Source organism: Cervus canadensis, chromosome 18 (assembly GCF_019320065.1).
Source record: "Cervus canadensis isolate Bull #8, Minnesota chromosome 18, ASM1932006v1, whole genome shotgun sequence".
Lineage (NCBI taxonomy): Eukaryota > Metazoa > Chordata > Mammalia > Artiodactyla > Cervidae > Cervus > Cervus canadensis.
The window spans coordinates 23,553,950-23,581,650 of NC_057403.1; the positions used below are offsets into that span (position 1 = coordinate 23,553,950).

At 45.5% G+C, this 27,701-nt stretch overlaps 1 protein-coding gene across 2 annotated transcripts in view; it reads left to right on the forward strand.

Annotated features, from left to right (window-relative positions):
* The first annotated feature begins 22,035 nt into the window (after positions 1-22,035).
* Positions 22,036-27,701, forward strand: part of LOC122421498 (Fc fragment of IgG binding protein) — a 42,293-nt gene continuing 36,627 nt past the window's right edge. Inside the window, exons 1-3 of one of the 2 annotated variants that reach the window (XM_043437553.1) lie at positions 22,036-22,070; positions 22,388-22,444; positions 27,283-27,629. In XM_043437553.1, the coding sequence (XP_043293488.1) occupies positions 22,390-22,444; positions 27,283-27,629 (402 nt within the window). In that variant the 5' untranslated portion in view covers positions 22,036-22,070; positions 22,388-22,389. Of the gene's footprint in view, positions 22,071-22,387; positions 22,445-23,875; positions 25,124-27,282; positions 27,630-27,701 lie in introns of those variants that run through there. The other variant, XM_043437552.1, reaches the window with a different exon arrangement.

The following is a 27,701-nucleotide window of genomic DNA, read 5'->3' on the forward strand; positions in this document are numbered from 1 at the left end:
ATTGGAAAAGTCCCTGACGCTGGAAAAGATTGAGGGCAGAAGGAGAAGAGAGCATCAGAGGATAAGATGACTGGATGGCAGCACTGAATCAATGGACATGAACTTGGGCAAATTTCGGGAAACGGTGAGGAACAGGGAGGCCTGGCCTCCTGCAGTCCATGAGGTCACAAAGTCAAGACACAACTGTGTGACTGAACAACAACAACTTGTGCCTTCCAGTAGGTGATGCTATAGCGCAAGCTTTGGAGTTCTCTTACCTGAGCTACCTCTGGTTATGAAAGTGAAAGTATTAGTCACTTAGTCCTGTCTCTTTGCGACCCCATGGACCCCACGGACTGTAGCCCGCCAGGCTCCTCTGTCCATGAAATCCTCCAGGCAAGAATACCGGGCTGGGTAGCCGTTCCCTTGATTGAACCTGAGTCTCCTGCATTGCAAGCAGATTCTTTACATCGGAGCCACTAGGAATCCCCCAATTTTGGGGGATTATACATATAGAATATTTGAGAATGAGCACTTTCCACTCTTAGAGGCAGGTTTGATCCCTAGGTCAGGAAGGTCCCTTGGAGGCAGGATGGCAACCCACTCCAGTATTCTTGCCTGAAGAATCCCATGGATAGAGGAGGAGCCTGGCGGGTGAAGCCGGGCGGGCCACATCCCATGGGGTGGCAAAAGAGTCAGACATGACTTATCGATGAGACAACACCTTTCAGTTCTCCACTACCTCTGTTGGTGGTGTCCCCTGTGCCCTCATTGTTGCTGTGTTTTGGTGCCTTGCTGCTGCCAATGTTGCTGGCATCGCCACCTGGAGCACTGGGAGGGTACATGCCTCCACCATGTCTGGGGTCTCCTGGCTCTGCCACAGGGGGGATCCAGGATGGCAGGCATCTCTGCCATGACCAGAGTGGTCAGGTTGGTGGGCTCTGCTGCTGCAGACAGGGCAGGCGCTGGAGCTGTGGGTCCCCTTGTAGCAGAATGGACAGGGTCACAGGCCCTGCTGCTGCTACTGTGACTCCCTGTGGCTTCGAGCATTGCTGCAACTGGGAGGTTGCTGTCACGGGTACTGTCTCCCCTGATGCCACTGGTTTCTCAGCAAGATCAGCTACTGTGGCCAGGTTCCAGGGATCAGGTCATGAACCACCTTGGCTGTCCCCCTTCTTCTGCCTCCTCTGTGTGTTCCAATCCACCTACCTTCAGATACACACTTCTGAGGAATTCTCTGGTGTTCTGATGTGTTGGGAAGAGGCACCTTTGCTGAGTTATGGGTGTTTTGCTGGTTGTGGATTGAAGGGGAGAGACAAAGGGAGTGTCTTAAGCTGCCGTGATGCTGAAGTCACTCCTAAAATCAGGCAGCATAGTTTTTCGTTTTGTTTTTTAAATTGTATTTATTTACTTTGACTGTGCTGGGTCTTCTTTGCTGTGCAAGGGCATTTTCTAGTCGCAGGGAGCAGGGGCTACTCTCTAGATCCAGCACACAGGCTTCTCACTGTGGTGGCTTCTTTTGTTGTGGAGCGTGGGCTCTAGGGCACAGCTTCAGTAGTTGTGTCACGTCAGTTTAGTTGCCCCTTAGCATGCAGGATCTTCTGGGAACAGGGATCAAACCCATGTTCTGTGCATTGGCAGGCAGATTCCTAACCACTGGACCATCAAGGAAGTCCAGACAGCATACAATTTTAATCTAAACTGACAATCTCTGCCTTTATTTGGTATGTTTCATTCATTTATGTGTAATGCAATTATTAATAAATTGGACTTAGATCTATCATTTTATTATTTGTTTTCTGTTTGTTCCCCCTGTGTTTTGTTCTTATCTTTTCCCCTTTTTGCCTTCTTTTGAGTTTGAGTTGTTTTCATTTAATTACTGTATTGGTTTCCCCAACACCTCCTCCCCTCTCCCCCATACACTTGCTGCTAATAGGTGATCCTTCCCTGTCCTCTGAAAAGAGAGTTTCTTAAAATTTTTATGCCTTTGTTTGCTGCCCCGATCTGGGATTTGGATCGCCATCTGGTTAAAGTTGGGCTTCCTTGGTGGTCAGACAATAAAGAATCTGCCTGCAATTCAGGAGACCCGGATTCGATCCCAGGGTTGGAAAGAGACCCTGGAGAACTGAACGGCTACTGACTCCAATATTCTTGCCTGGAGAATTCCATGGACTGAGGAGCTGGGTGGGCTACATTCCATGGGGTCACAGAGAGTCTGAGCAACTAACACTTTCACTTCTTCATTGGTTAAAGTAGGAAGATACAGGAAGGTAAAAAAAACCCACAAAACTTTACCACCATATCAGTAATTTTTCAGATTTTGACTTCCCTTCCCAACCTGCCTTCTCTCAATTACTTTTCAGGATTCTTGGGAAGTTGTTTTATGTTTTCTGGCTAGAACTTTTAGTTGTAATTAGTGAGAGCTTACTTGTAGTAGGCTTGACCAATCTTAATGAGAATCATAAGGAAACACACACAAAAAATCGGCCGAGAAGAGGGACATTATTTTGAGTTTTTCAAGTATCTTTTATGTCCTGCTTAATTGAAAACAGTTGAATCCTGGTATCTGCTTCTGCATTCAGTGTATTGTGAAGCGTTGTTTTGGGTGAAGTATATTAGGAAAATCTGGCCTCACATGTATAAGCAGTTATAGAGGTATATTTAAAAGATTTACTAAAAATATTATAAAAAGGTGTATTGAAAAGATTTGTATCTAAAAGAAAAATGTGGCTCTTTTTTTTTAAACACTACAGCAGAACTCTTCAAATGGTAGTTTCTTAAAGGTTAGTTGCAATGTGCAGTCTGAAACCGTATCAACAAAATTTTAGAAACTCTATTGGTCTGTCTTGCACTTTGAAGAGACCTTTTAAAATATTATTTAATTTTATTTTTGGTTGTGCTGCATTTTCATCGCTGCGTGGGCTTTTCTCTAGTTGTGGAGAGCGAGGGCTACTCTCCAGTCGTGGTGCTTGGGCTTCTCATTGCAGTGGCTTCTCTTACTCATTGTGAAGTACAGGCTCTAGTGTGTGCATGCTTCAGTAGTTGTGGTTCTCGGGCCCTAGAGCATAGGTCAATAGTTGTGGCGCAGGGCTTAGGTGGGCTTCTCAGGTGGTGCTAGTGGTAAAGAACCCGCCTGCCAAAGCAGGAGACATAAGAGATGAGGGTTCGATCCCTGGGTGGGGAAGATCCCCTGGAGAAGGGAACAGCAACCCACTCCAGTATTCTTGCCTGGAGAATCTCATGGACAGAGGAGCCTGATGGGCTGCAGTCCATGGGGTCGCAGAGTCGGACACCACTGAGGCCACTTAGCAGCGGCAGCAGGGGCTCAGGTGCCCTGCAGCATGCCCTGCAGCATGTGGGATCTTCCCCGATCAGGGATCAAACATGCATCTCCTGCATTGGCAGGCAGATTTTTTCTTTACCACTGAGCCACCAGGGAAGCCCTTGAGTACATCTTTTACCTATTCACTGTTTTGTAACATCATGCATCAGATAACTGGAAAATATTGCTGTAGTGAGTTATTCAATTTTTCAAAAATGTTGAAACATTTCATTATATAATATCAAAAAAAAATCATAGTCATAAGTATCCACATTGATCTTATCAGAAAATCTGTAAATATTTAGAAGGTTGTTAGACACAAGGTGGCAGATATGTGTTTCTCCTTGAAGGTTCAGATTTTATCATCTGTCACAAATTCAGTCAGTTATTATCCTTAAAGGGGAGTTTCACTTTGTTCTTTTTCAGAAAATACCTGCCAGATAATCAAGTCTATGGTTTTAAAATTGTTCTTTCAATGTAAAAAAAAAAAAGTTATGCTATGACAAAAGCTGGCAGTACAGTTCATAACTCAAATAATCAAACAAATGCTTTTTCTTGAGACAGTCATCATATATCATTATGCAGCTTTATATATACCTTGCATTTTGTCATGCAGTATATTAAAGTGATATGTACTCAAGGGTGGAGATTTCATGGAATTAATCATTTAAAAACTGGATATTATTATTTTTTGCTATGAGTGCTTGTGTAGAATACAATAATTTCTAGGACGCTGGGTGCCGTTGCCTTGATTTGCAACAAGAGACAGGAGTTTTTCTTAGTTGCAGCACGTGGGATCTTCGTTGCGTCATGTGTAATCTTTTGCCGCGGCGCATAGACTCTGCAGTTTAGGCACCCAGGCTTCAGTAACTGTGGCACATGGACTCTCTAGTTGTGACGTGCCAGCTCTGGAGCTCACAGGCTCAGTAGCTGCAGTGTGAGAGTTTAGTTGCTCCTTGGCATATGGGATCTGAGTTCTCTGACCAGGAATCAAACCCACGTCCCCTACATGCAAGGTGAATTCTTAAGCACCAGACCATCAAGGAACTCCCAAGAGACAGGATTTTTACCTGCTGCTGTTTTTGCAGATTTTAACATAATGCAAAATCCGAATAACATCTTAGATTTGCTATGAAAATAAGCTTGACCCAGGGGACCCCCTGAAAGCATTGAGGAGATGCAGGGGTCTGCAGATCCACTTTGAAAAGCACTCTACTAACAGAAAAGATAAGGGAAACATTTGTGGGTCTCCTACAGGAATAACAAGAATAAAAATGGATCTCACTTAACTCAGCCAGGAGGTTAGAGCCAGAGAGACCTGAAGAATAAGTAGGAATTAGATCAGTGAGGGAGGGCATTCCAGACTAAAAGAAGCAGGGCAAGTGAGAGAATGTGTAGGAGACATAAGGGGACCAGGAGTGATGAGTTGAAATAGGAAAGAAGAGCTGGAGGCATAATTTGCAGTCTTGAATATTATCTAAGGAGTTTAAAATCTATCCTAAATGGAAGGGACAAGCACTGAAGGGTTTTAAGCTGGGAGATGACTTGACAAGATTTTACTTGTTTAGGATGATCATTCTTATTGTAGTGAAGATATGGATGCAAAGGGGAAAAGACTTTGAGCAATGGCTCTGAATCCATTAGTAAAATGGCAGTTGAGAAGAAGAAAGAAATGAAAGTGTTAGTAGCTCAGTCTTGTCCAACACTTTGTGACGGCATGGACTGTAGCCCACCAGATCTCTGTCCATGGAATTCTCCAGGCAAGAAGACTGGAGTGATAAATGAGTGGGTAAAAAGATTGGTTAAATGTTCCCTTCTCCAGGGAATCTTCCCAACCCCGGGATCAAACCTCTGTCTCCTGCATTGCAGGCAGTTTCTTCACTGTCTGAGCCACCAGGAACTTAGAAATAAATAGATGAATTTGAGGCAACCCACTCCAGTATTCTTGCCTGGAAAAGTTCATGGACAGAGGATCTGGGCAAGCTACAGTCCACAGGGTCACAAAGAGTCAGACACAACTGAGTTACTAACACTAACACACACTATATATTAACTTAAAAAAAAATTAAACAGGCATTTTACTCTTGGTTTTCTGGAGAACTGATGCCAATTGTGGCATCATTCACTGAGATTAAGAATAAGAGAAGAACCTAGGTAGGTTGGAGCGAGACAGTGAGGTTTGAGATATACTAAGTTTGAAGTGACTTTGAGATATCCAGTAGGTATCCAATAGACAGATACACCATCTGGAACTCAAAGAAGAGCTATTCTTAAAATTTTCAAAATCCTCTCTTGGTGTAGAATCATGGATTTTTCTCCTGAACTTGTCCCCCTGTTATCAAGAATTACTGTGTCATGTTCCTTATCACTGTACTTATATTGGCCTAGCACCAGTGACTTAGTCTTTACATCTCAGCCATTATATGGTGGTAAATAGTGAATATTGATAACTTCTGTATGGGATCTTATTTACAATAAGAAATATAACAAAAGCAGGAGGTCATTTAGAGTCATTACAAGGTATGAGTCACCTTATGGTGGTATCTGAAACCAGGAAAAGGTTTGAGAAGGCTTAGAAAGAGTGTAGAGTGTTAGAAGAGGCAACAGTGATACAGGCTTGAGGATGAGTGGTGGCAGAGGATAAGGAGCTTGAAAGTTGCAACCCGAGGGGTTAGATGGAAACCAGGGTGGGGGGTGTGTGTGTGCATGCACACACACATGCACATAAGTACGTGCTGTCAGAGAAACCAGTAGAGGGAGAAAATTTTTAAAAAAACAGGTGCTTGTGAGAGACCACACCACAGCAGGAAGATGTCCTCTGGATTTAATTACAGTGGTTATTGGCGACCTTGGCTGGTATAAACTCAGTAAAGTGGTGGGGTAAAAAATAGACTGTAAGGGCTGAAGAATGTAGAAAGAATAAATGTAGAAGAATATAGAAAGTTGAGTCAGTGAGTGTATACAGCTCTTTCAAGAAACTTGACTCTATAGAAAGAGGAGTTAGAGGGCTTCATTTAGGGCAGAATGCATTGTTAGAAAAGTGTGTGTGTGTATGCGTGTGCAAGTACATATGTATTTTAAAGAAATTGAACATGATTATAAAATGATGTGTAGGAGCAGAGATTTAGAGAATGAGGTTAATTGGTGAAGCCTGTCTCCTGACACAAGGAGAGGGGCATAGTATTTTGATTAGGTTGCCCTCTATCTTCAGTTCCTTTAACTTTATGCCTCTAAGTAAGGGGCATGAGAACTGGAAACTACCTCTATTTGATGATAATATGATTATAAGAGGATCAGTGAAGGGACTTTCCTGGAGGTCAAGTGTTTAAGACTGCACTCCCAATGCAGAGGGCATGGGTTACTAAGATCCTGCATGCTGCACGGTGTGGCCAAAGTAAAAAATAAATAAATAAAAAGAATTGGTGAAAAGCAACCATCAACAGGAGAATTTAGTGAAGTAGCATGAGACACAATTAATATACAGAAATCAACAGCCTTCAGCAGTATCCAGTTAGAAGAGGTCACAAAAGAGCACACCCTCTACACAAGAGCAAACAGTAATGATAATAAAATACCCAAGCAGAAACTTAGCAAGAAACCTGTAAAGCTTATATGAGGAAAACTATAAATACCCATAAAGGACAGAAAAGTAAACATGAACAAATGGAAGGCCAATTTCTTTGAATAGAAGTCTCACATAATATAGTAATTCTTTCGAAGTTAATTTATAAATGCAACAGAACTCCCTCAAAACTATCATCAGGTTTTTATCTAGAATTAGAAAAGTTGATTATAAAAACATATTTGAAAGAATAAACAAGCACAGCTAGGAAAGTTCTTAGAAAAAGGACCATGACAGGTAGGTACTACCAGAGAGTTAAATATAGTGTAAAACTTCTGTAATTACAACAATGAGGAATTAGCACATGAATGGATAGACCAAAAAATAGTATAGGAAATTCAGAAAGCAGACACAAGTGCATATAGAAATTTAGTATATAATAAAGGTTGCATCTCAAACCACTGGAGGGAAGAAGGATTTTTTAATAAATACTGGGGTAAGTGGATAATCATACGGAAAAAGATCAAATTGAATCTACTCCCTATACCATACATAAGAATAAATTTTAAGAGTCAGAGATCTGAATTTTAAAAGAAGAAACTATGAATATACTAAAAGAAAACAATGAATTGATGTATAATCTTCAAGTAGGCAAAATTTGCTAACCATGATTCAGAATGTAGAAGCAGTAAAAGAAAAGATACATTTGACTACATAAATTTTTGCATAGCAAAAAATACAATGAGAGAAGTACAAAGACAAAAGAACAGAATTCATGGAAAACACAAGTCCTTAAACAAATGAGCAGATGGTTGACCTCTTATAATACTTAAAATGCAAAATGAAACTACATTGAGATATAATTTCTTTATCTGATTGACAACATACTTTGTTGTAATGTTGTGGGGAGATTGGCACCCTCATATTGCTGGTGGGAATGAAAAATAGTACAAACCTTAAAGAGTCCGCCTACATGCAGGAGACCTGGGTTTGATCCCTGGGTCAGGAAGATCCTCTGGAGGAGGGCATGGCAACCCACTCCAGTATTCTTGCCTGGAGGATCCCATGGACAGAGGAGCCTGTCAGGCTACAGTTCATGGGGTCACAAAGAGTCAGAAACAACTGAATGACTTTCACTCATACGGAGGAGGATCTGGTAATCTCCAGCAAAGTCACATACATGTAGCTTTTTACATATCAATCTCACTTCTAACAAACTTATATATTCCCTTTGATCCAGAAATTCTCATTTTACTCTCATTTCTAGGGTTCTATCACAAAGGTACAGTGACAAAAATACAAAATAATGAAAGTACAAGGGTATTTATGGTAGTACTTTTTGTAACAGAAAAATACTTGAAACCAAAATATCCATCAGTAGTGGAATGATTGAATAAACTTAAGGTGTGTTTACACAGCAGAGTACTCTGCAACTCTAAAAAAGAATGGAGATCTTTACACATTGTTATGGTATGATCGCCATGATAAGTGTTACACAAAATACTAAAGTGTAGGATGGTGTATGCAACATGCTACCTTTCATGTAAGAAAGAAGGGAAATGCAAATACACACGTACATATGTTTGTGTATTTTCAAAGAGAAACAATGGAAATGAATAAAAATCCCATAAATATAGTTATTTATAGGTGAAAATAAGAAATCTCTTTTTAAGCAGTTCTTTTTCTTTTAATTTTTGTCTGTGCTGGGTCTTCATTGCTGTGCAGGTGTTTCTCTAGTTGTAGCTAGCGGGGGCTATTCTCAAGTTGCGGTGGACAGGTTTCTCATTGGGGCGGCTTCTCTTGTTGCAGAGCACAGGCTCTAGGGTGCGCAGACTTGAGTAGTTGCAGTGTGTGGGTTCAGTAGTTGTGCTTCTCCAAGCTCAATAGTTGCTGGCTCAGGGGCTTAGCTGTCCTGTGGCATGTGGGATCTTCCCGGATCAGGGATGGAACCCGTGTCTCCTACATTGGCAGGCGGATTCTTGACCACCCAGGAAGCCGGGAGAAGAAGAAACGTGATAGAGGGCTCAGAGACGGCAGCTAGACCTCTGGGAATATACCTCATGATAAAACCTGGGCTTTGGAATCGTGCAAACGTTTCATACACTTTTCTCTCTCTCTCTTTTTTTTTCCGACGAGATCAAAGGGCCGCGACCGCCCCCTCTCCCCCTGCGCCAGGGGTGGCAGAGGACCCGCGGCGCGGATGCTTATAGCCGCAGGTTTCGTCGCCACGCGGCTCTGCCCGCAGCTTCTCCCCTTTCCGGGCCCCAGCGCCTGGGCGTGGCCCACGGCCGGGAGGGGAGGGGGCGAGGCGCTGAGGCCCCGAGGTCCGGCGAAGGCCGCCCCCTCCCCCTCGCCCTTCCTCCGGCGGGACCGCGCCGCTGGACCCGAGGCCCCGGCTTAGGCTGGACCAACGCCTCCCTAGACCCACGGGCGCGGGCGAGTCCGGGAACGTGCGCGCGAGACCTGCCATCGCTCATGTCGCGCGGACCAGGGCAGCCGCCGAGGACGCCGCTGGGTCGGAGTAGGGGGTCGCCGGTCGGCAGAGGTAGAAGCGAACGGGCCCCAGGGTCCCGCTGCTGCTAGTGAGGCTACAAACCGTTGTGTGGAGGGCTGACTTTCAGTAGATCACAGCGAGCGAGCTGCTCTGCTACAAACGAAACTCCGAAATTTTTTAAAAATTTAAACAAAAAGATAATTCTTTGTCTAGTGCCCAGATTATGGTCTCCAAATGTAATTCGGTAAACTAGTAGGAATCAAAGCTCTTTGAGAAATGACTGATTTCTGGGTTTGGTGAGGAAGTGTACAGTGATGAGCCTGGAACATCTTGTCATACTATAAATCAAGGAGGCTCCTACTGGTCAAGGGTGGAAATTGAAAGAGCAAATATGTTTAAAACCTATATATTCGTAATAATATTAAACACAGACACACACACCCAATGTTTGTTTGCCTTCAGAAAGAGCCTAGTCTGAAAACTGAAGCATTTGAGTTGTTTTTTCTGTATTACCTGCAACTCAGGGCAACCAAGGAATTAATGAGGTATGGTTCTCTGTATAGTAGTGTATGTATATATTAGTATACAGATGTTTCTGTATATAGTAGTTAGTAAATGAAGAAAAAATGATAAATTAGCAATCCCCATTTTGCAAAGTCCCTAATGAAATAATAAATCTAGGTAGGTTGCCAGATTCAGCATATAAATTTCATGGGAACTACTTATAAAATTATAGTAGAGTTATACTGAACATGTATGTGTTAGTTGCTCAGTCATGTCCAACTCTTTTTGATCCCATGGACTCTAGCCCTCCAGGCTCCTCTGTCCGTGGAATTAGACAGGCAAGAATACTGGAGAGGGTAGCCATTCTCTTCTCTGAGGGATCTTCCCAACCCAGGGATTGAACCTGGGTCTCCTGCCACCAGGGAAGCCCCATATTGAACATACTTATCCTGAAAATTAATTTTATCTGAAGTTCAAGTTTAACTTAATGTCCTGTATTTGACCTGGCAGCCCTAGATCTAGATAATGATCAACAGTGGATGTTAACATAACTGAGACAGATGCAGAAGTATCATTTAATAAAATTAAACATTCATTTATGTGTAAAAATAACTAAAAATAAAAGGAAATTGTTTAATAGAATAATGTGTACTCACAGAAATACTGTGCAAGCATTGCATTTAGTAGCAAAATGTTGAAAGCCTTTGCTTCCTGATCAGGAGCAAGACTAGAATGCCCTAGTCATGCCTTTTTTTCTACTATGTATTAGAGAGGCTAAAGAAAAGATACAAAGATGAGAAAGAAAGTAGTTAAACTCATTATTCATAAGCCCACGTGGCTCAGTGCATAAAGAACTTGCCTGCAATGCAGGAGATGCAGGAGTCGCAGGTTTGTTCCCCGGGTCAGGAGATCCCTTGGAGAAAGACATGGCAACTCACTCCAGTGTTGTTGCCTGGAGAATCCCATGGACAGAGGAGCCTGGCGGGCTACAGTCCATAGGGGTATAGAGTCAGAAATGACTGAGGCAACTGAGCACATTCATAAGCAATATGATTGGGTACATAAATTTTTTAAAACCCTACCAATAAATTATTAGAATAATAAAGGGTGACTTCTGGTTCCAGACAAGTTGGCAAAGGCTCATTTCTCCCTACCCCTCTCTGATAAGGCCAAGAAAAACTCTAGAAATAATACAACAGACATTTGTAAGAAGTCTGTGAAAGGTACAAAGTAGAAGCCTACGTGACTTGGGACCTTAGGACTTGAGGAACAACACAGTAAACCAGCATTTCTCAGCTGATCCAATTACAGGAGGTGGCCCACACCCACAGGCTCCCTAGCCTTCATCCAGCAGCAGAAGGCACCCAAGTAGGTGCTTTTCTCTCCCATGGGCAGTATCGGCAGTGATCAAGCAGGAGCCCTGCTGGCACTGGGCAGTCCAGGAAGAAAGTGCTCCCCACCGCTTCATGCCAGCGTCTCCTACCCATAATCTAGCAGCATCATGCAGACACTAGGAAATTCTTTCAATTTCCACTGGTGGTACCAAAACAAATTGGATGCAAGTGCAACCATAACTAGGGAAAGTGAAAAGACCAGAATAACACTACAAGTCTTCTGAAATTACATTGTCACTGGAACCAGAGCACACAAAACTAGGCCAGGACCTGCATACTAAACCTAAACATGGCAACTGCCTGCTAAAATGGAAGAGTTAAATAAGATCCAGAGTTGTTTTTTTTAATCATAATAGCCAAACTGTTCAGGATATAATAAAATAATCACACATCATAACAAAAACCAGGAAAGTCCCACCTTGAATGAGAAGACAATCAACAGATGCCCACACTGAGTTGAATTAGATGTTGAAATTATCTGACGAAGATGTAAAGTAGCCATCATAAAAATGCTTCATCAAGCAATTACAAATACTCTTGAGACTAAAGAAACAATAGAAAATTTCACCAATGATATAGAAAATATAAAACAATGGAAATGATAAAACTGAGAACTATAATAACTGATATTAAAGACTCACTGGAAAGACTCAAGAGGAGGATGAATATGACAGAGGAAAGCATAAGTGACTCTGAAGATAAAACAATAGAAATTGCCCAATCAAAAAAAAAATCAGAAAAGAAAAATTGACAGGAAAAAAGAACTACCAAATCCTTAGAGAAACTGCAGGACAATTACACAAAATCTAACATTTGTATCACAGAGTAACAGGAGAAAAAGAAAGAGCAGGGCTGAAAAGGTACTTGAAGAAATAATGACTAAACCTTACCAAATTTGGCAGAAGATCTAAACCTACAGATTCAAGAAGCTAAACAGTAAATCCAAAGAAATACACACCAATTACCTTATGAAAACTAAGGCAAGAAAGATCTTGAAAGCACTCAAGACAAGTGATACATTATCTACAGGGAAACACTGATAAAATTACTGTGGGTTTTTCATCTAATACCATTGAAAAGAAAGCGTGACATCATATTTTTCAAGTGCCAAGAGTAAAGAACTGTCAACTGTGAATCCTATATCCAGCAAAACTACCCTTCAGGAATTAAAGGGAAATAAATTTTAGGTGAAAAGCTGGTGTCTTTTCAGTAGAACAGCTGTTAAAGAATGGGTAAAGGAAGTTCTCCAAACTCCAAATGATAATAGAAGTCTCAGAACTTCAGAAAGAAAGAAAAACAGAATGGGTAGATATAGTACCTTTCTCAGGACTAAATATATTACCTTGCTCATGAGTTTTAAAAATCAATTATGAAAAAAAAAATCAATTATGGCTGAAGAAAAAATTATATTATTTGATGTGGTGCTTACTGTAGATGGAGGTGATACTTGAAACAATTATATTTTTTAAAGTGAAGAAGGTGAAAGAACCCACATGGAAGTAAAGTTTCAGCACTTCAATCAAAGTAAAATATTGAATAATAAGTTACATATTCATTTACAATACCTGAAGCAAGTGGTAACAAATTTTATCCAAAGTAATGGAGAAGACCCTTGAGAATCTCTTGGACTGCAAGGAGGTCAGTCCTATAGGAAATCAATGCTGAATAGTCATTAGAAGGACTGATGCTGAAGCTGCAGCTCCAATACTTTGGCCGCCTGATGCAAAGAGCTGACTCATTAGAAAAGATCCTGATGTTGGGAAAGATTGAAGACAGGAGAAGGGGACGACAGAGGACAAGATGGTTGGATGGCATCACCAACTCAAAGGACATGAGTTTGAGCAAGCTCCAGGAGACGGTGAAGGACGGGGAAGCCTGGTGTGCTGCAGTCCATGGTGTCCAAAAGAATCAGACACGACTGAGTGATGGAACAACAACAAAAATGTACCCAAAAAGAATACAGGGGATTCCCTAGTGGTCCAGTGGTTAAGGAGCCACCTTTCAATGCAAGGGGACACGGATTCAATCCTTGGTCAGGCATGTAAGATCCTACATGCCAAGGGTCAACTAAGCCCACGAGCCACAACTAGAGAAGCCAGGGCACTGCACCTAGAGAAGTCTGCATGTTGCAAGGAAGACCCAACACAGCCAAAAAAAACTACAAGTCAACATGGAATTATACGAAATGCTCATATTAACCCACAAGAATATAAGAAAAAAAGATAGACAAATGAGAAGCAGAGGGGCCAGTGACCTTAGGTTCTTAACCACCAGGGCATTTGCATTTTTAAAAATTTTTAAATATTTATGTAAACTTCACAGATGTAATTCCCATGGTCTATATTCATATCTGGCTAATACATGTATGCTGTATATCATAACAAAATTTGACTAAACCTAAAAATATTCAACTATCACTTCTAGAAAAGGTCTCATGAGCAGAGACCATTGATCGGAGCTGTATACTTGAAGTATAACAAGCATATCCATTTTAAATGACCAGACAGCCTGATTCTCCCACTCTGCTTCTGCAAAGTGTCTATACTAACCTCCAGGGACTTCTCTGGTGGTCCAGAGGTTAAGACTCCACACTCCCAATCCAGGGGTCCTAGGTTCTATCCCTCGTCAGAGATCTAGATTCCACCTGCAGCTACAAACATCAAAGATCCTGCATGCCGCAACTAAGACCCAATGCAGCCAAATAACCGATAAAAATAAATAAATATTAAAATATATACATATACCACTCTCCATTAACGCTATGGGAAGGACAACTTCCATCACAGGCCAATATAACAGACAGAACTGAACCCCACAAATCTCTGTCACTCCTCCAGATCTTCGCTTATTTCTCCATTCCATTCAATCAGGAAATAATTGCTAAGTACTCACCGTGAGCCAGTGCCGGGGTCCAGCCCCAGCAGGATCCAGGGGTACCCTCAGGATGAACGGCGTCGATGAGAGAGAGAGAAAGAGATCAGACCCACAGACCAGGGTGTGCAGCAGAGTCTGGCATCACTTAATTTTTTTACTGTAGCTTTTATACCCTAAGTAGTACATTTTTAAGGGGAGGTGAAAGATAAGCATACAAAGTTTAGTTTAACATTACTTCAGTTTTGTCCTTCATGAAACCAGGGTGTTTTCTGCATACTTCTTTGTTCATGAGCGTCTTCTTTCATAGTGGATCTCTGTACATTATCTTCTGGCCTTGGGGCCTATTAACGTTTTATGACCTAGGTGAAGGCAAAACTGTTTTCGGTAGTCTATTCTTTATTGTTCTATTTTGCCTTGAGTTTAGCAGAAAACAGAAAAGTTGCAGTCTCATGGTACAGCAGGTTGCAACATAGTAGAAATACAATACTGTTAACGCAAAGATCAGCCTTTTTGCAAAAGTTCTCAGCTAAATTTATCTAAAAAGTTTACCACACAAAGGCTCTGTGGCTCTGGTGAGGCAGTCTCTGTTTTGGCACTCTTGGTTAAAATTAACAATTATCTTATTGTTTCCACACTAGGGCTAAACTCTTATTTTTCTAAATCCTTAACTATATTAACAATAGTTTTTACTGCACAACCTCAGCACAATAACAGCTATCAAATGTTGATCCAATAACCACTTTTAGAATAATATTTTTTGTGTTCTCCAATAGGGCTTTCTCACCCGCCGAAGGGCTCTGTGCCTATCAGGGCCTTTTGTGATCAGGTTCTTTATGCTGTTATGATTAAGGTGTTGTGAGCAGTCCTGTGCATTAGTACGCATTTGCCAAACAAGAAAGAGTGCCAGCAAAAGGGTTTTTACTTGAAACATTTCCTTCATCCATGGCCCCTTCATAGGGAACCAGCGTCCAGGAGATTTATTAATTAGGGTTCTATTTTGGTCTTTATTTAGTGAAAGAGGAGCAGGAGAGCTCTCGGCAGGCAACGCAAAGATCCGCAACAGGACGAACAAGGACAACAGCAAGAGGGGGAGGAAACAGGGTTGGGTAGAGGCCGGGGTCAACCTGGAGGGTCCCTTGTACCCTGAACAGCCTTGCGTTTCAGGTCTTCTCCTCATGACCTTGTCATGGGTGGGATCTCCCATAATGGCTCCCGGCAAGCCAGGACTATACCAGGCCCTGGGGATTCACTAATCAGCAAAACAAACACATCCCTATTCAGATTAAGGAGGTCAAAAAAACAATTACAAGGTGGTGTGAAATGTGTTTTGGTAACGGAATTACAGGGTTCTGGGAAGGAACTCAACTCTCTGAGTTCTCCGTCTTAAAGGTTTTCCAAAAGCTTCTCTTCACAGGGATTGCATCAGTTCAGCTTTGAAATATTAAGTCAATATTTTTGCCCACTATCTGCTGCCTTTCCTTTGCCTTTCAGGACCATCCATCACTGAGGGGGAAGGTCATGTCTCGGGCAGGAAGTTGCCCTGTGTCTGTCGTTCACCTATTCAAAGAAGAGAAAAAAAAGGTATTATCTCTGGCTGGGAGGCATTCTTTCAACTTCCTGGACTGTCATGTTTCCACGCTAAGTAGGAGAACCCGCTCTACAGAGTCCAGGTGTAAAAGAGTTTCAACACTTGATCCCAGTTCCTGAGAACAGCGAGGAATATTTATTCATTCCTCACCAGAGTCAATAGCTGCCAAAGCTCTGACTCTCACTGACCATTACATCGAACACAAAGTGTCCCTTTGAAAGTCTTTGGTGCTGTTGGTTGAATTGTTAAGTCATGTCTGACTCTTTGCAACCCCATGGAGTGTAGCCCACCAGGCTCCTCTGTCCGTGGGATTTGTCAGAACACGTGTTTATTAGTTTATTCAGTCACAGCACATGCCAAAGTGCCAGGGCTCACATTACTCTTCGGTTTTCTCTAAGTCCCCTCAGAATTCTTATTTCTCACCCCCAGAATATTTCTGGGAAAAAAAATTAATTACTGCTGAAATAAATCCAAGAAAACTCTGTATAAATGGGAAAAAGAATGTTTATGCTGCTGCTTTTTAAATCTTTGTCTTATTAGCCCGCCAGGCATTCTGTCCATGGGATTCTCCAGGCAAGAATACTGGAGCGGGTTGCCATGCCCTGCTCCAGGGGACCTTCTCAACCCAGGGAGCCAACCCACATCTCTTATGTCTCACTGCATTGGCAGGCAGGTTCTTTACCACTAGCACCACCTGGGAAGCCCAAGAATGTTTATGGATTAGATGAATTCAACACATTAAAAAAAAAAAGGCCAGTCACAAAATGTTACAGGTTGATGAAATGAACCACATTAAAATTAAGAATTTTTCATTATTAAAAAAGTGAAAGAGAGAATTCCTTGGCAGTCCAGTGGTTGGGACCTGGCACTTTCACTGCTGTGGGTTTGATCCCTGGTCAGGGAAATAAGATCCCACAAGTCTTGTGGATTGAGCCAAAAAAAGAAAAAGATAAATTTTGAAAAGGTAAATCACAGAGTCAGCAAAATATATAACCAATAATTGACTTGTACCCAGAACATATAAAGAATTCATACAGATCAATAAGAAAAAACAGACTACATAATTTTAACAAATGGGCAGACTTGAACAAGCACATCACTAAAATCACCAATTGCAAAAAGATTCTAATCACCAATAACTATGTGAAAAGTTCTCAACCTCATTAAAAGAACAAGGAAATGCACATTAAAACCACAACCCAACATCACTACACCTCTAGAATGGCTAAAATTACAAAGTCTTAACAAGGCCAAATATTGGTGAAGCTATGGAGCAACCAGACCAGTCACTTATGGGAGTTGAAACTGAAACAAGTTTGGTAGCATCTACTAAAGCCAAGCTCAGTGACCCAGCAGTGACCATTGGGAACTCCACAGCACATCCCAACAAACTGCACGTGTGTCAAAAGATAGAAGTCATTAGCCCAAAGTGGAAAAAGTAAAATGGGGAAATATGTAGTGATTTTTAAACAAGCAAGTATCATATGGCAATGAAAATGAACTACAGTTATGTACATAGGATAATACTGAGTGAAAGAAGCCAGACACAAAACAATATGGACATTTCATTTGTGTAAAGTTCAAAACCAGAGTCCAGTGTTTAAGACCCCAAGCTCTCAATGCAGGGGGTTCGGGTTCCATCCCTGGTTGAACTAAGATCCCTCATGCCTTACGGCTCAGCCAAAAAAGAAAAGAAAACAAAACAAAACAACAAGCTAAACAATCTGTGGTGTTCGAAGTCATGACAGTGACTCCTTATGATCCCTGGGTCAGGAAGATCCCCTGGAGAAGGGAATGACTACCCACTCCAGTATTCTTGCCTGGAGAATCCCAGGAACAGAGGAGCCTGATGGGCTACAGTCCATAGCGTCGCACAGAGTTGGACATGACTGAGCGACTGCATGGAAGCATGGGAAGTAGGGAGTGGGTAGTGATTAGGAAGGAAAATTCAGAAGGCTCTGGACTGCTGAAAATATTCTTTCTTGACCTGGTTGTGGGTTATAAGGATGTATTCACTTTTAAATAATTCAATGAGCTGCATACCTTTATGATTTGTGCATTTACCAATATGTGTATTTTATTTCCAGAGGATGTTAAAAAAATATTCCCATGAATCAAATTAGAATGGTTTCTACAAGGGGGCCAGGAGTAGAAAATGGGTATAAAAGAGAATAGATAGATAGGTAGGTATGGGTGGCAGATAGAGGTTTTTAGAGTTTTATCCTGTCTAATACAGACATAAGTTACAGGTGGTTATTTAAATTTAATTTTAAATGGATTAATTAAATTAAAATTCAGTTCCTCCATTACATGAGTCACATTTCAAGAACTCAATAGAGGAACTTCCCTGGTGACCCAGTGGCTAAGACTTTGAGCTCCCAATGCAGGGGGCCAAGGTTCGATCCCTGGTCAGGGAATTAGACCCACCTGCCACTACTGAGAGTTTGCATTGCTACAACTAAAGATCCCTCATGCCACAGCAAAGATAGAAGATCATGTGTGCAGCAACTAAGACCCAACACAGCCAAATAAACAAAATTTTTTAAAAAATGTTTAAAAGAGCTCAATATATACATGGAACTATTGCCTACCACACTGGATGGCCCAAAACACAGAAGTTTTATCATCACAAAAATAGTCTAAGTGGACACAGATAAGATCTCCTGGAGAGGACTTCCCTGATAGCTCAGTGGTAAAGAATCTACCTGCCAATGCAGGAGAGGCGAATTCTGTCCCAGATCTTGGAAAATCCCACATGCTGTGGAGGAACTAAGCCCGTAAGCCACAACTACTGAGCCTGTGCCCTAGAGCCTGTGCTTTGCAACAAGAAAAGCCACTGCAACGAGAAGCCTATGCACTGCACCTAGAGAGCAGCCACGACTCCCCGAAACTAGAAAAAACCGACATAGCAGTGAAGACCCAGCACAGCCATTAATAAATAAATATATATATTTATTTTTAAAGCAGAGACATCACTTTCCCAACAAATGTCCATATAGTCAAAGCTATGGTTTTTCCAGTAGTCGTGTATGGATGTAGGAGTTGGACCATAAAGAAGGCTGAGAGCTGACAAATTGATGCTTTCAAATTGAGGTGTGGAGAAGACTCCCAAGAGTCCCTTGGACAGCAAGGAGATTAAACCAGTCAATCCTAAAGGGAATCAACCCTGAATATTCATTGGAAGGATTGATGCTGAAGCTGAAGTTCTAATACTTTGGTCACCTGATAGGAAGAGCTGACTCACTGGAAAAGACCTTGATGCTGAGAAGGATTGAGGGCAGGAGGAGAAGGGAGCAGCAGAGGATGAGATCATTGGATAGTATCACTGACTCATTGGACATGAGTTTGAGCAAACTCTGAGAGATAGTGAAGGACAGAGAAGCCTGGTGTGCTGTAGTCCGTGGGTTGCAAAGAGTCGGACACGACTTAGTGACTAAACAATGATCTCTTGGAAAAAAGAGGCAGTTAGAGAAATAAGCAGAGAGAGAATCTAAAGAACACCAATGTTAAAAGAGTTATTGTAGAAAACAGACCAAAATAACACAAGAGCCAGAAGAAAGTGATATGGAAACCAAGGCATTTGAAATTTTCGAGGAGGAAGTGTTTGTGTCAAATGTTACTGAGGAGTTACATTGGAGGGTTTAGCAGAGCGAGTTCAATGCACATGGAAGTCAGGTTGTGGTGGGTGAAAGAGAGATGGGTGAGGAGGTGCAGAACAGGACCATAGATGTAGCAGGTCTGAAGTTTCAAGAGCATAAAACAAATAAATGGAGTTCCCATAAAGCAAGGAAGTGGATGGCCAGTGCAGTGTAGGAGGAATAAAAAATGGTTAGCCTTACCTCGGGTTCTCAGGAAATGACACATGCAGAAAAGGATATCTAGATTCCAGGCCTGGGGTTAGCAGGTAGAATATGATGAAGAGTGGAAGGAACTGCGCCGGCAAGATGGAAGTTGCCGGAAGTGGGGCATTAGGGCTTCAGACAGCCCTGCCAAGAGTGTGGACTTGCATTCATAGGGACAGAAAGGCATGGAATGTTCTTGAGCAAAGGAGGAAGAAGGTCAAGTTTGAACCTCAGGGAGCTTAGTGGCAAGATGGAGGAATCCCCAAGGAGGTGTAAAGACCCCTTGTGGGATCCAGAGCATGAAAGGATGAAGTTCAAATTTTCCAGCAATTTTGACCTCCTTGATCTGAATGTACTCTGAATTGAGCTGCAGAATAAATCCTCTCCACCTGTGCTCCAGATCTCCAAAACCCAGACAAGCTGGAGAGTCCCAGGGATCTCCAATGGTATGACCAATACAGATCTGCCCCCTCTCCCGGCAGGGAGAGGCCAGAGGCTCAGACACACAAACACCCCCTTATCTGGGCTCAGCCAGGACTGCTGGTGCAGGACGGATGTGATTTCACTGACCACAAGGAACTGCCCCCCCCCCCGCCCCCAGGTTATCTCAGGGATCACCTGTGGAGTTCCTGAGAATTTGATATAACATGGAGCAGGGCAGAAGGCGTGTCACACCGTACCCCCCCCCCCCATACACACCTACCACACTCATACCCCTTGGGCTCTGAAAGGAGGGAGAAGGTCCCAGGGGTGTCAAATACTAAATTGTGGGGACTTTCCACCACCACCCCACTTCTGGGGACTCTCTCTGCAGAATGCAGCCATGGATTTGGATGGGGGAAGGCTCCTCTCTGGGTTAACCAGGGGAGACCTCAAGGCTTAGAGATTGATGTGAAGAATCACCTTGGGTCTTACTCTAATTCTCTGCCCCTCACCCCTTATTGCTCTAGATGTCTCAGGCTAAATGAGGGGTGTCTATCTGATATAGAAGATTTTTTGACATCTTTGTTTGCAAATCGCTGTTTCCTCCTCAGGACTCACAGCAGCCCCTCCTCCTAATCCTTTCCCTCAGGACCCAGGAATGCCTCCACACAGAGCTCTCATTCCCCGTGCGTCCCCTCACCCCTACCTGTTTCTTGATATCTTTGGCTCTCATCCTGTCTCTTGTTTGCTCACCTCATTTTCCTGGTTGACTTTGGGTTCCAGTCAATTCTGAGTCTTTATCTCTCCCTCTGGGAACCTGCCCTGGGTGGGGGCTATGACAGCTCCCACCCACCCTGGCCGCCTGGAGGCCCAGGCCTTGTGATAAGGAAGGTGAAGTCCTGGGGGCAGCAGCTGCTGGGGTGTTGTCCGAGAGGACAGCCAGGCTTTGCAGCTGCTGTTCCCAGGGGAGACTCCCCAGCAAACAGTGAGTCCTGAGGCTGGGAGGAGGAGAGCAGGGCGTGGGTCAGGCCAGCCCCTCAGGAGGAAGAGACTCCATCTCTAAACACCCACACCTCCTCTCATCTGTCTCTGCTTCTGCTCCCCTAGATGTGACCTAGAACCCCATCTCCCATCCCAGGCAGATTTTGGGTTGATGGGGGCACCACATCACCCAAAACTTGTTCAGCTAGTCCCTTCTAAGGAAAACAAAACAAAACACCTCCCAAAAAACAAATTCTCCAGAAAGCCGAACCCAGTGTCTACGTGGAACCAGGAAACGGTAGCCTCCATCCTTCTTTGCACACAGCTCCAGCCCCTGCGGCCCACCTGCTCCCCACCTGGGGCCACACCAGAAGAGCCTGCCTCCCCCACCCCGCCACAGTCCTTGAGAGTTTACAGAGTGTCCTCTGGGAGATAAATAAGCCCAGTGAGGCTACACCTGATGTTCCCATCTTGCAGATTAGGTACCCAGGAGACCCTGTGAGTTTGGGGGTGGAAGTATTGTGTCCCACTCCACAGCCCTGGGTCAGATGCTCAGATTCCTGCCCACCTGACACCTGACCCCCCCACCCCCCACCTCAAGTGGCTGGAAACAGGATATGGGTAGCTGGGGACCAAAGGAGAGCTTGGGGGGAGTGGGGACCCGGATGTGAGTCCTTCATTATTGTTCCTGGCAGGAGCCAAAAGGAAAAAAAAAATCTAGCCATCGAACCAGCAAACAGGACCAAATGCCACTTTCAGCTCCTGTTCCCTGCCCTCTGGGAGCCCAGGTCCAGGCCCTCAGCACCCTGCTCCCCAGCTGTTTCTCTTGGGGACACCACCCTTCCAGGACTGAAGTCTCTAGCAGACTCCCTAGGCACAGCTACCAGCTGTTCTCACACCCCTCTCAGGCATTAGGCATGCAGGCTTGCCCTCACCCTTCGCAGGCCTCCAGGGCGCCCATTTCAGCTGACCCTGGGGTCAGCAGCCTCCTCCAGGAAATTGGCACCATCTGCGTGGCAGGTGGCCCAGGGTGTGGCCTGAGGAATTAAGAGACTCCACTATATAGGCCAGCCCAGGGGCCATTCCCGCAGCTCCAGGAACCTGCAGGTGAGAGGGGCCTCGCCACCTTTAGAAGTGGGACATCAGGTCCCCGACCCTTGCCCCTGGCTCCAGGCCTCCCAATCCCACCCACCCACCAGACCCACTGGACATCCAATTCGCCATCCTACTCCTGTCGTGCCCTCCCTGCCCAACCCCCAGACCCACCAGATGTCCAACTCCCCTTATACATACGTTGGCCCTTGGACTCAGCCCAATTCATTCTTCCTGGTGTCCAGGTAGCCCTTGTCCAGAGACAAGCACTTTTGTTCTCTGACAGGGGGACAGATCAGCCTCCCATGACCCCCTCTCTTCTCCCACTGCAGACATGGGTTCCCTGCGGAGCTGGTGGATGCTTTGGGCCGGAGCAACCCTCCTGTGGGGTAAGTTAGACCGAAATCCCATCTATGTCCTGGTTCCAGACTGAAGAACTCTGCCTGCCTGGGTCAGCACCCTCCACTGGAGCCACCTCTGCAAACCCATCTCCCAATGTGACCTCAGGCTAGCTGAGATTGGGAGAGAGGCCCGTTAAGTCGGGCAGAGAAATGTGGTGGAATTCACCTATCTTCTGTCAGTTCTGGAGGGAAGCAGGTAAAAGCTTTAGTCCCCAAATTCAAGTAGGTAAGAACCGCTTTCTTGATTTTCTACAGCTCAACCCAAGTTTTGACTTAGAGCCTCATTCTGTTGAGGTGATGGAAAATTTCACTAACATCATTTGGTGGGGGGGTGGGGGCTTGGTGCCTCATTCTCTAAGGCTTTGTCCAGGACTAGGGTCTTACATAAAGCCAAAGTCTGGGGGGACGGATGGGACATCTGGGCCCTCTAGTTACCAGTCAACGTCTATTCAGGTTACTCTAGTTACATTCATCCCCCTGATCCCCTGGCCCTGCGGGACACTAGGGTGTTCTTCATGGATCCCCTTATTCAGCAGACAGTCCCTCTATAACCCCCCACAACTCTCTCCAAAACCCCATAGAGTGATATATCTCTTCCTCTCCCCATCTCCTCTCAGCCCTAGAGGATCTCTTCCTTGATGGGGGTGTTGAAAAGTGCCCACTCCTCTCTATTGCTAGGAGACATTTTGTCCATACTCTCGTAATCCCTGTTACCCTTCACACACACGCTTCATCCTGTGAAGACAGAAATCACAAACTGGCACCTGAGGGCCCCACAGTGCAATATTTGTTTCATTTATTTGTTTGGCTACACCGGGTCTTAGTTGCAGCAAGTGGGGTCTTTACTTGCAGCACTTGAACTTTTAGTTCCAGCATATGGAATCTAGTTCCCTGATCAGGGATTGAACCCAGGCTCCGTGAACTGGAAGCTCAGAGTCTTAGCCACCAGGGACGTCCTCATACTGCTTACTTAAAACAATTTTGGATTGGAGATTTCACACAGAAATTCAACTCTCTAATGTCTCTTGAAAAATGGTAAGATCTAACATTTTTAAGGGAGAACCTATAAGACATTATAATCACAACAGATTAAAGCCAGTAGCAATGTGTATGGTGAATGAATGCTCTAGCCCACAGGCTGCCCCTTCTGTCTCACACATTTATGTCTCTTGTTCGGCCCCATCAGCATTTGAGCCTGAGAGCCCTGTCTGAAGTGTTCAGGCTTCTGGAAGGCAAAAGCCAGAAAGGTTGGTAGGTGACCGCTGCGTGACTAAGGGGAAAGGAGAGAGAAGAGAGAAAACAGAAGCTCGTGTTAGTATCCCAACCTGTGAGCCAGGCACAGGGCAGGAGACTGCTTCTCTGACCGGGGTAGGGGGGATTGGATAAAGCAAGACCCACGACTGCATTTTCTCACCCCAGGGTTGACCCAGGAGGCCTCAGTGGACCCCCAGAACAGCGGGGGTGAGGAATTCCTCACGGCCTTCCTGCAGAACTATAATCTCGGGTACAGCAAGGCCTATCTCTGCCTCCTCCTCTCCAGTCTGTCGGACAGCCTCACCTCAGTCTCCATCCTCAGCCGGGCAGATGGCACCACACAGAAGGTCACTGTCAGGCCAGAGCAGTCAGTCTTGGTCAACATCAGCGCCAAGGCTGAGATGGTCGGCAGCAACACCTTCCAGCATGCGGTGGTGGTCCGCTCTGACCGTGCCATCTCGGTGCAGGCGGTAAACGCTAAGCCCCACACGGCGGATGTGACGCTGCTGAGGCCTGTCCGCGCCCTGGGCACTGAATACTTTGTGTTCACGCCCTCTGACCCTTCGTCCAAGAACCTCAAGGAGTTTGCTGTGGTGGCGGGTGCGGCCGGGGCCTCTGTCAGTATACAGCTGAAGGGGTCGGTGACATTCAAGGGCAAGCCCTACGCAGCGGGCCATGTCTTGAATGTGAGCCTGGACCCCTACCAAGTGGCCCAGGTACAGGGCACGTCTAACCTCTCGGGGTCAAAGGTCACTGCCAGCAGCCCCGTGGCTGTCCTCTCCGGTCACAGCTGTGCCCAGAAAAGCTCGAACTGCAACCATGTGGTAGAGCAGCTGCTACCCACGTCTGCCTGGGGCACCCGCTACGTGGTGCCGCCTCTGTCCTCCCGCAGCCAGCACGATGCGGTCTACGTCATGGCCAGCCAGGCCACAAAGCTGACCTACCGCCTGGGGCGCGCCGCTGGCTCCCGGGGGCTCCAGGCAGGCAGTGTGGCCAAGTTTGAGATCCAGCAGTCCCGGCCGCTCTACCTGTCTGCAAACGTGGGCATCCAAGTCCTGGTGTTTGGTGCGGGTACCACCAAAGATGGGAAGACCTATGACCCTCACCTGGTCCTGATGCCAGACGTGGCGGCCTACTGCCCTGCCTACGTGGTGAGGAGCGTGCCGGGCTCTAAGGGTGTGGCCCTGGTGGTGGCACCAACCAAGGCCACTGACGAGCTGACCGTGGATGGGCAGAGGCTAGGGGCCAAACTCTCCTGGGCCGCTGTGCCAGGCAGTGAGTTCTCCTATGCTGAATTGGACTTTGGCACGGCTGACAGTGTCCATGTGGCCGAGGCCACTACCAGCTTTGGGCTGCTCACCTTTGGGCTAGACCAGGACGTGAGCTTCGGGACAGCAGCTGCCTGTGGCCGGAGTGAGTGACAAAAAATGACCTCTGACCCTGTCCAGATGGTAACCCCTTTGCCGACTCTCTTGCCTTTTCCCCCTTTCCCATCCTCTCTGTGCTCATCTGTGGTTTCTGGGTCAGCTGGGCTGCCTCCCACTTACCTGAATCCTCCCTGCCATCCTTCCTTTCCTTCAGCCTTCCCAGGCCCTCCCTGTCCTCTTCCCCCCACCCTACCACAGAAGCAATTCTCTAAATGTTTAGCAATTGGCACGGCCCAGGGTCCCAACCAGTCTGCAGAGATACCAGACACAGCTCTGCAGCAGGGTCCTAGAGGCCCCCAGGGTGTCTGGCATCAGCCCTTTGTCTATTGCTTTTGTGGAGGGACGGGGGTCTGGTGATAGGGAAAGAGTCCTGGGGAGAGCCAGGGTGCCAAGAGGAAGGGATCTTTATGGGGCAGGATCAGGTCAGCAGTTTCTTACCAATCAGCTTGGAAATATTTTGTTACTCTAGCAACTGATAGACAACTATGTGTGTGTTCAGTCACTCGGTCATGTCTGACTCTTTGCAACCCCATGGACTGTAACCTGCCAGTCTCTCCCATCCATGGGATTTTCCAGACAAGAATACTGGAGTGGGTTGCCATTTCCTCCTACTCCAGGGGATCTTCCTGACCCAGGGACTGAACCCTTGTCTCCTGCATCTCTCGCATTGGCAGATGGATTCTTCACCACTGAGCCCCTCTAGGAAGCTACAACTATACCAGTTACTAACTCCCTCCCTCACACACACACCTCATATATGAATGCCAAACTCAGGAGGTCTAAAAGTATTAATATAATAATGATGGATACCGTGGGGGGAATATTTCTCAAAATACCAGGGACCACTCTAGGGCCTTGTATGTGTTAACATAGTTCATTTCTAGGACCCAGCCCTGTGTGTGCTTTGGGGCCCAGCCTGTCGAGGAGTTGCCACCAGGCAGTGCAGCGTTTGAGGGCATGGATGCTGAAGCCAGACTTCCCAGGTTCAGATCCCACCTCTGCCTGTGTGACCTGGGGCTTGTGACTTCACCTCTGTGGACCTGTTTCCACATCTGCAAAATGGGAAGAATGCTGCACCCCTCATGGGATTGTGAAGTGACAGTGCAATAAGTTAACGTTTGTGGAGCGTTTGGGGGGTTATCGGTTAGTGAGCAGGGCTATGTGAGGGTGAGCCATTATTATGAGCAGACGGAAGGCATGAGCTTTTGAAGACCAGGGGGAAGGGGAGGAAGAGCTGTTTCTTCCTGTGTGGGCCCCCATCCCGAAGCAAGGATCCTAGACACGAGTTCCCAGCACTCCTGTCCACCCTCCAGGGCATGGAAGCCACTCAACTGCAAAGGGCCACTTTGAGCTTGGCTAGTAATGGGGAAAAGACAGGTGAATGTTTATAACAGATAATAACCTCATTAACACCTAGGATCAGTTCCAAACCCTAACTTAAGTTTTAGCTTATTTAAACCTGGCCACTCTCCCCTCCCTAGCTGTCCCTGTGAAGAAGGTATCACTATCCCCCCATGTCACAAGTGAGGAAACTGAGGCACAGAGAGTTTTAAATTACTTTCTAGCGTCACACAGCTAATTAGTTTTGCCAAGATTCGAACTCTGCCATTTCCATTCTGTTGAACAGTCTCTGTTTTCCATTTTCTATCTTTATTTTATTTTTATTTTTTGACCACACTGCACAGCAAGTGGGACTTTAGTTCCCCGACCAGGGATCAAACCTGAGCCCCCTGCCTTGGAAGGATGGAGTCTTAACCACTGGACCACCAGGGAAGTCCCCACTTTGTATCTTTAAAAAAGGATCCCTTAGCCTTTTACCCTGAGTGGGAAGGTAGAGGAGAGGGGGGAAACAGAGAGAAAAAGCAAAAATGAAGGCCTTCCCATGATTGTTCCTGCCCGAGGTTCTTCACCACCTTCCAGTTCCTCGGGGCTGAGCCGTATTAAACTGGGGAACCAGCAAACCTAGGAACAATCAAGCCTGAGCTGCTCTCTCCCTGTGAGATTCCAGACTTCAGTCTCCCTACTCCTCAAATGGGCGGCTGGGAGTCAACCACTCAAACTCCCCAGGGCGGGAGAGCTCCAGGATTCCCACTGGGGTGGACACTCCTGATTCTTTCTCTGTGGCCATCCCTCTTCCCTCCCCAGCCCAGCGGACGCTGGAGAAGACCCCCTGTGAAGGCAAGCAGTGCACTGCCAGGCAGCTCTGCAAGGTGGTAAATGGGCAGGCCAGGTGCGTGGCCTCCGTGGCTACCTGCCGTGCCCAGGGTGACCCCCATTACACCACCTTTGATGGCCGCTACTACGACATGATGGGCACGTGCTTGTACTCACTGGTGGAGCTGAACAGTGAGGACGCCAGCCTGCCTGCCTTCAGCGTCGACGCCAAGAACGAGCACCGAGGCAGCCGCCGTGTCTCTTACGTGGGCTTGGTGACCGTGCGCGCCTACAGCCACGCAGTGTCACTGGCCCGCGGGGAAGTTGGCTTCGCCCGGGTAAGGATCCAGAGGAGGCATCAGAGTTTAATACCCAGGAGCCGCCTGCCAGTCAGATGGAGGAGGCAATGT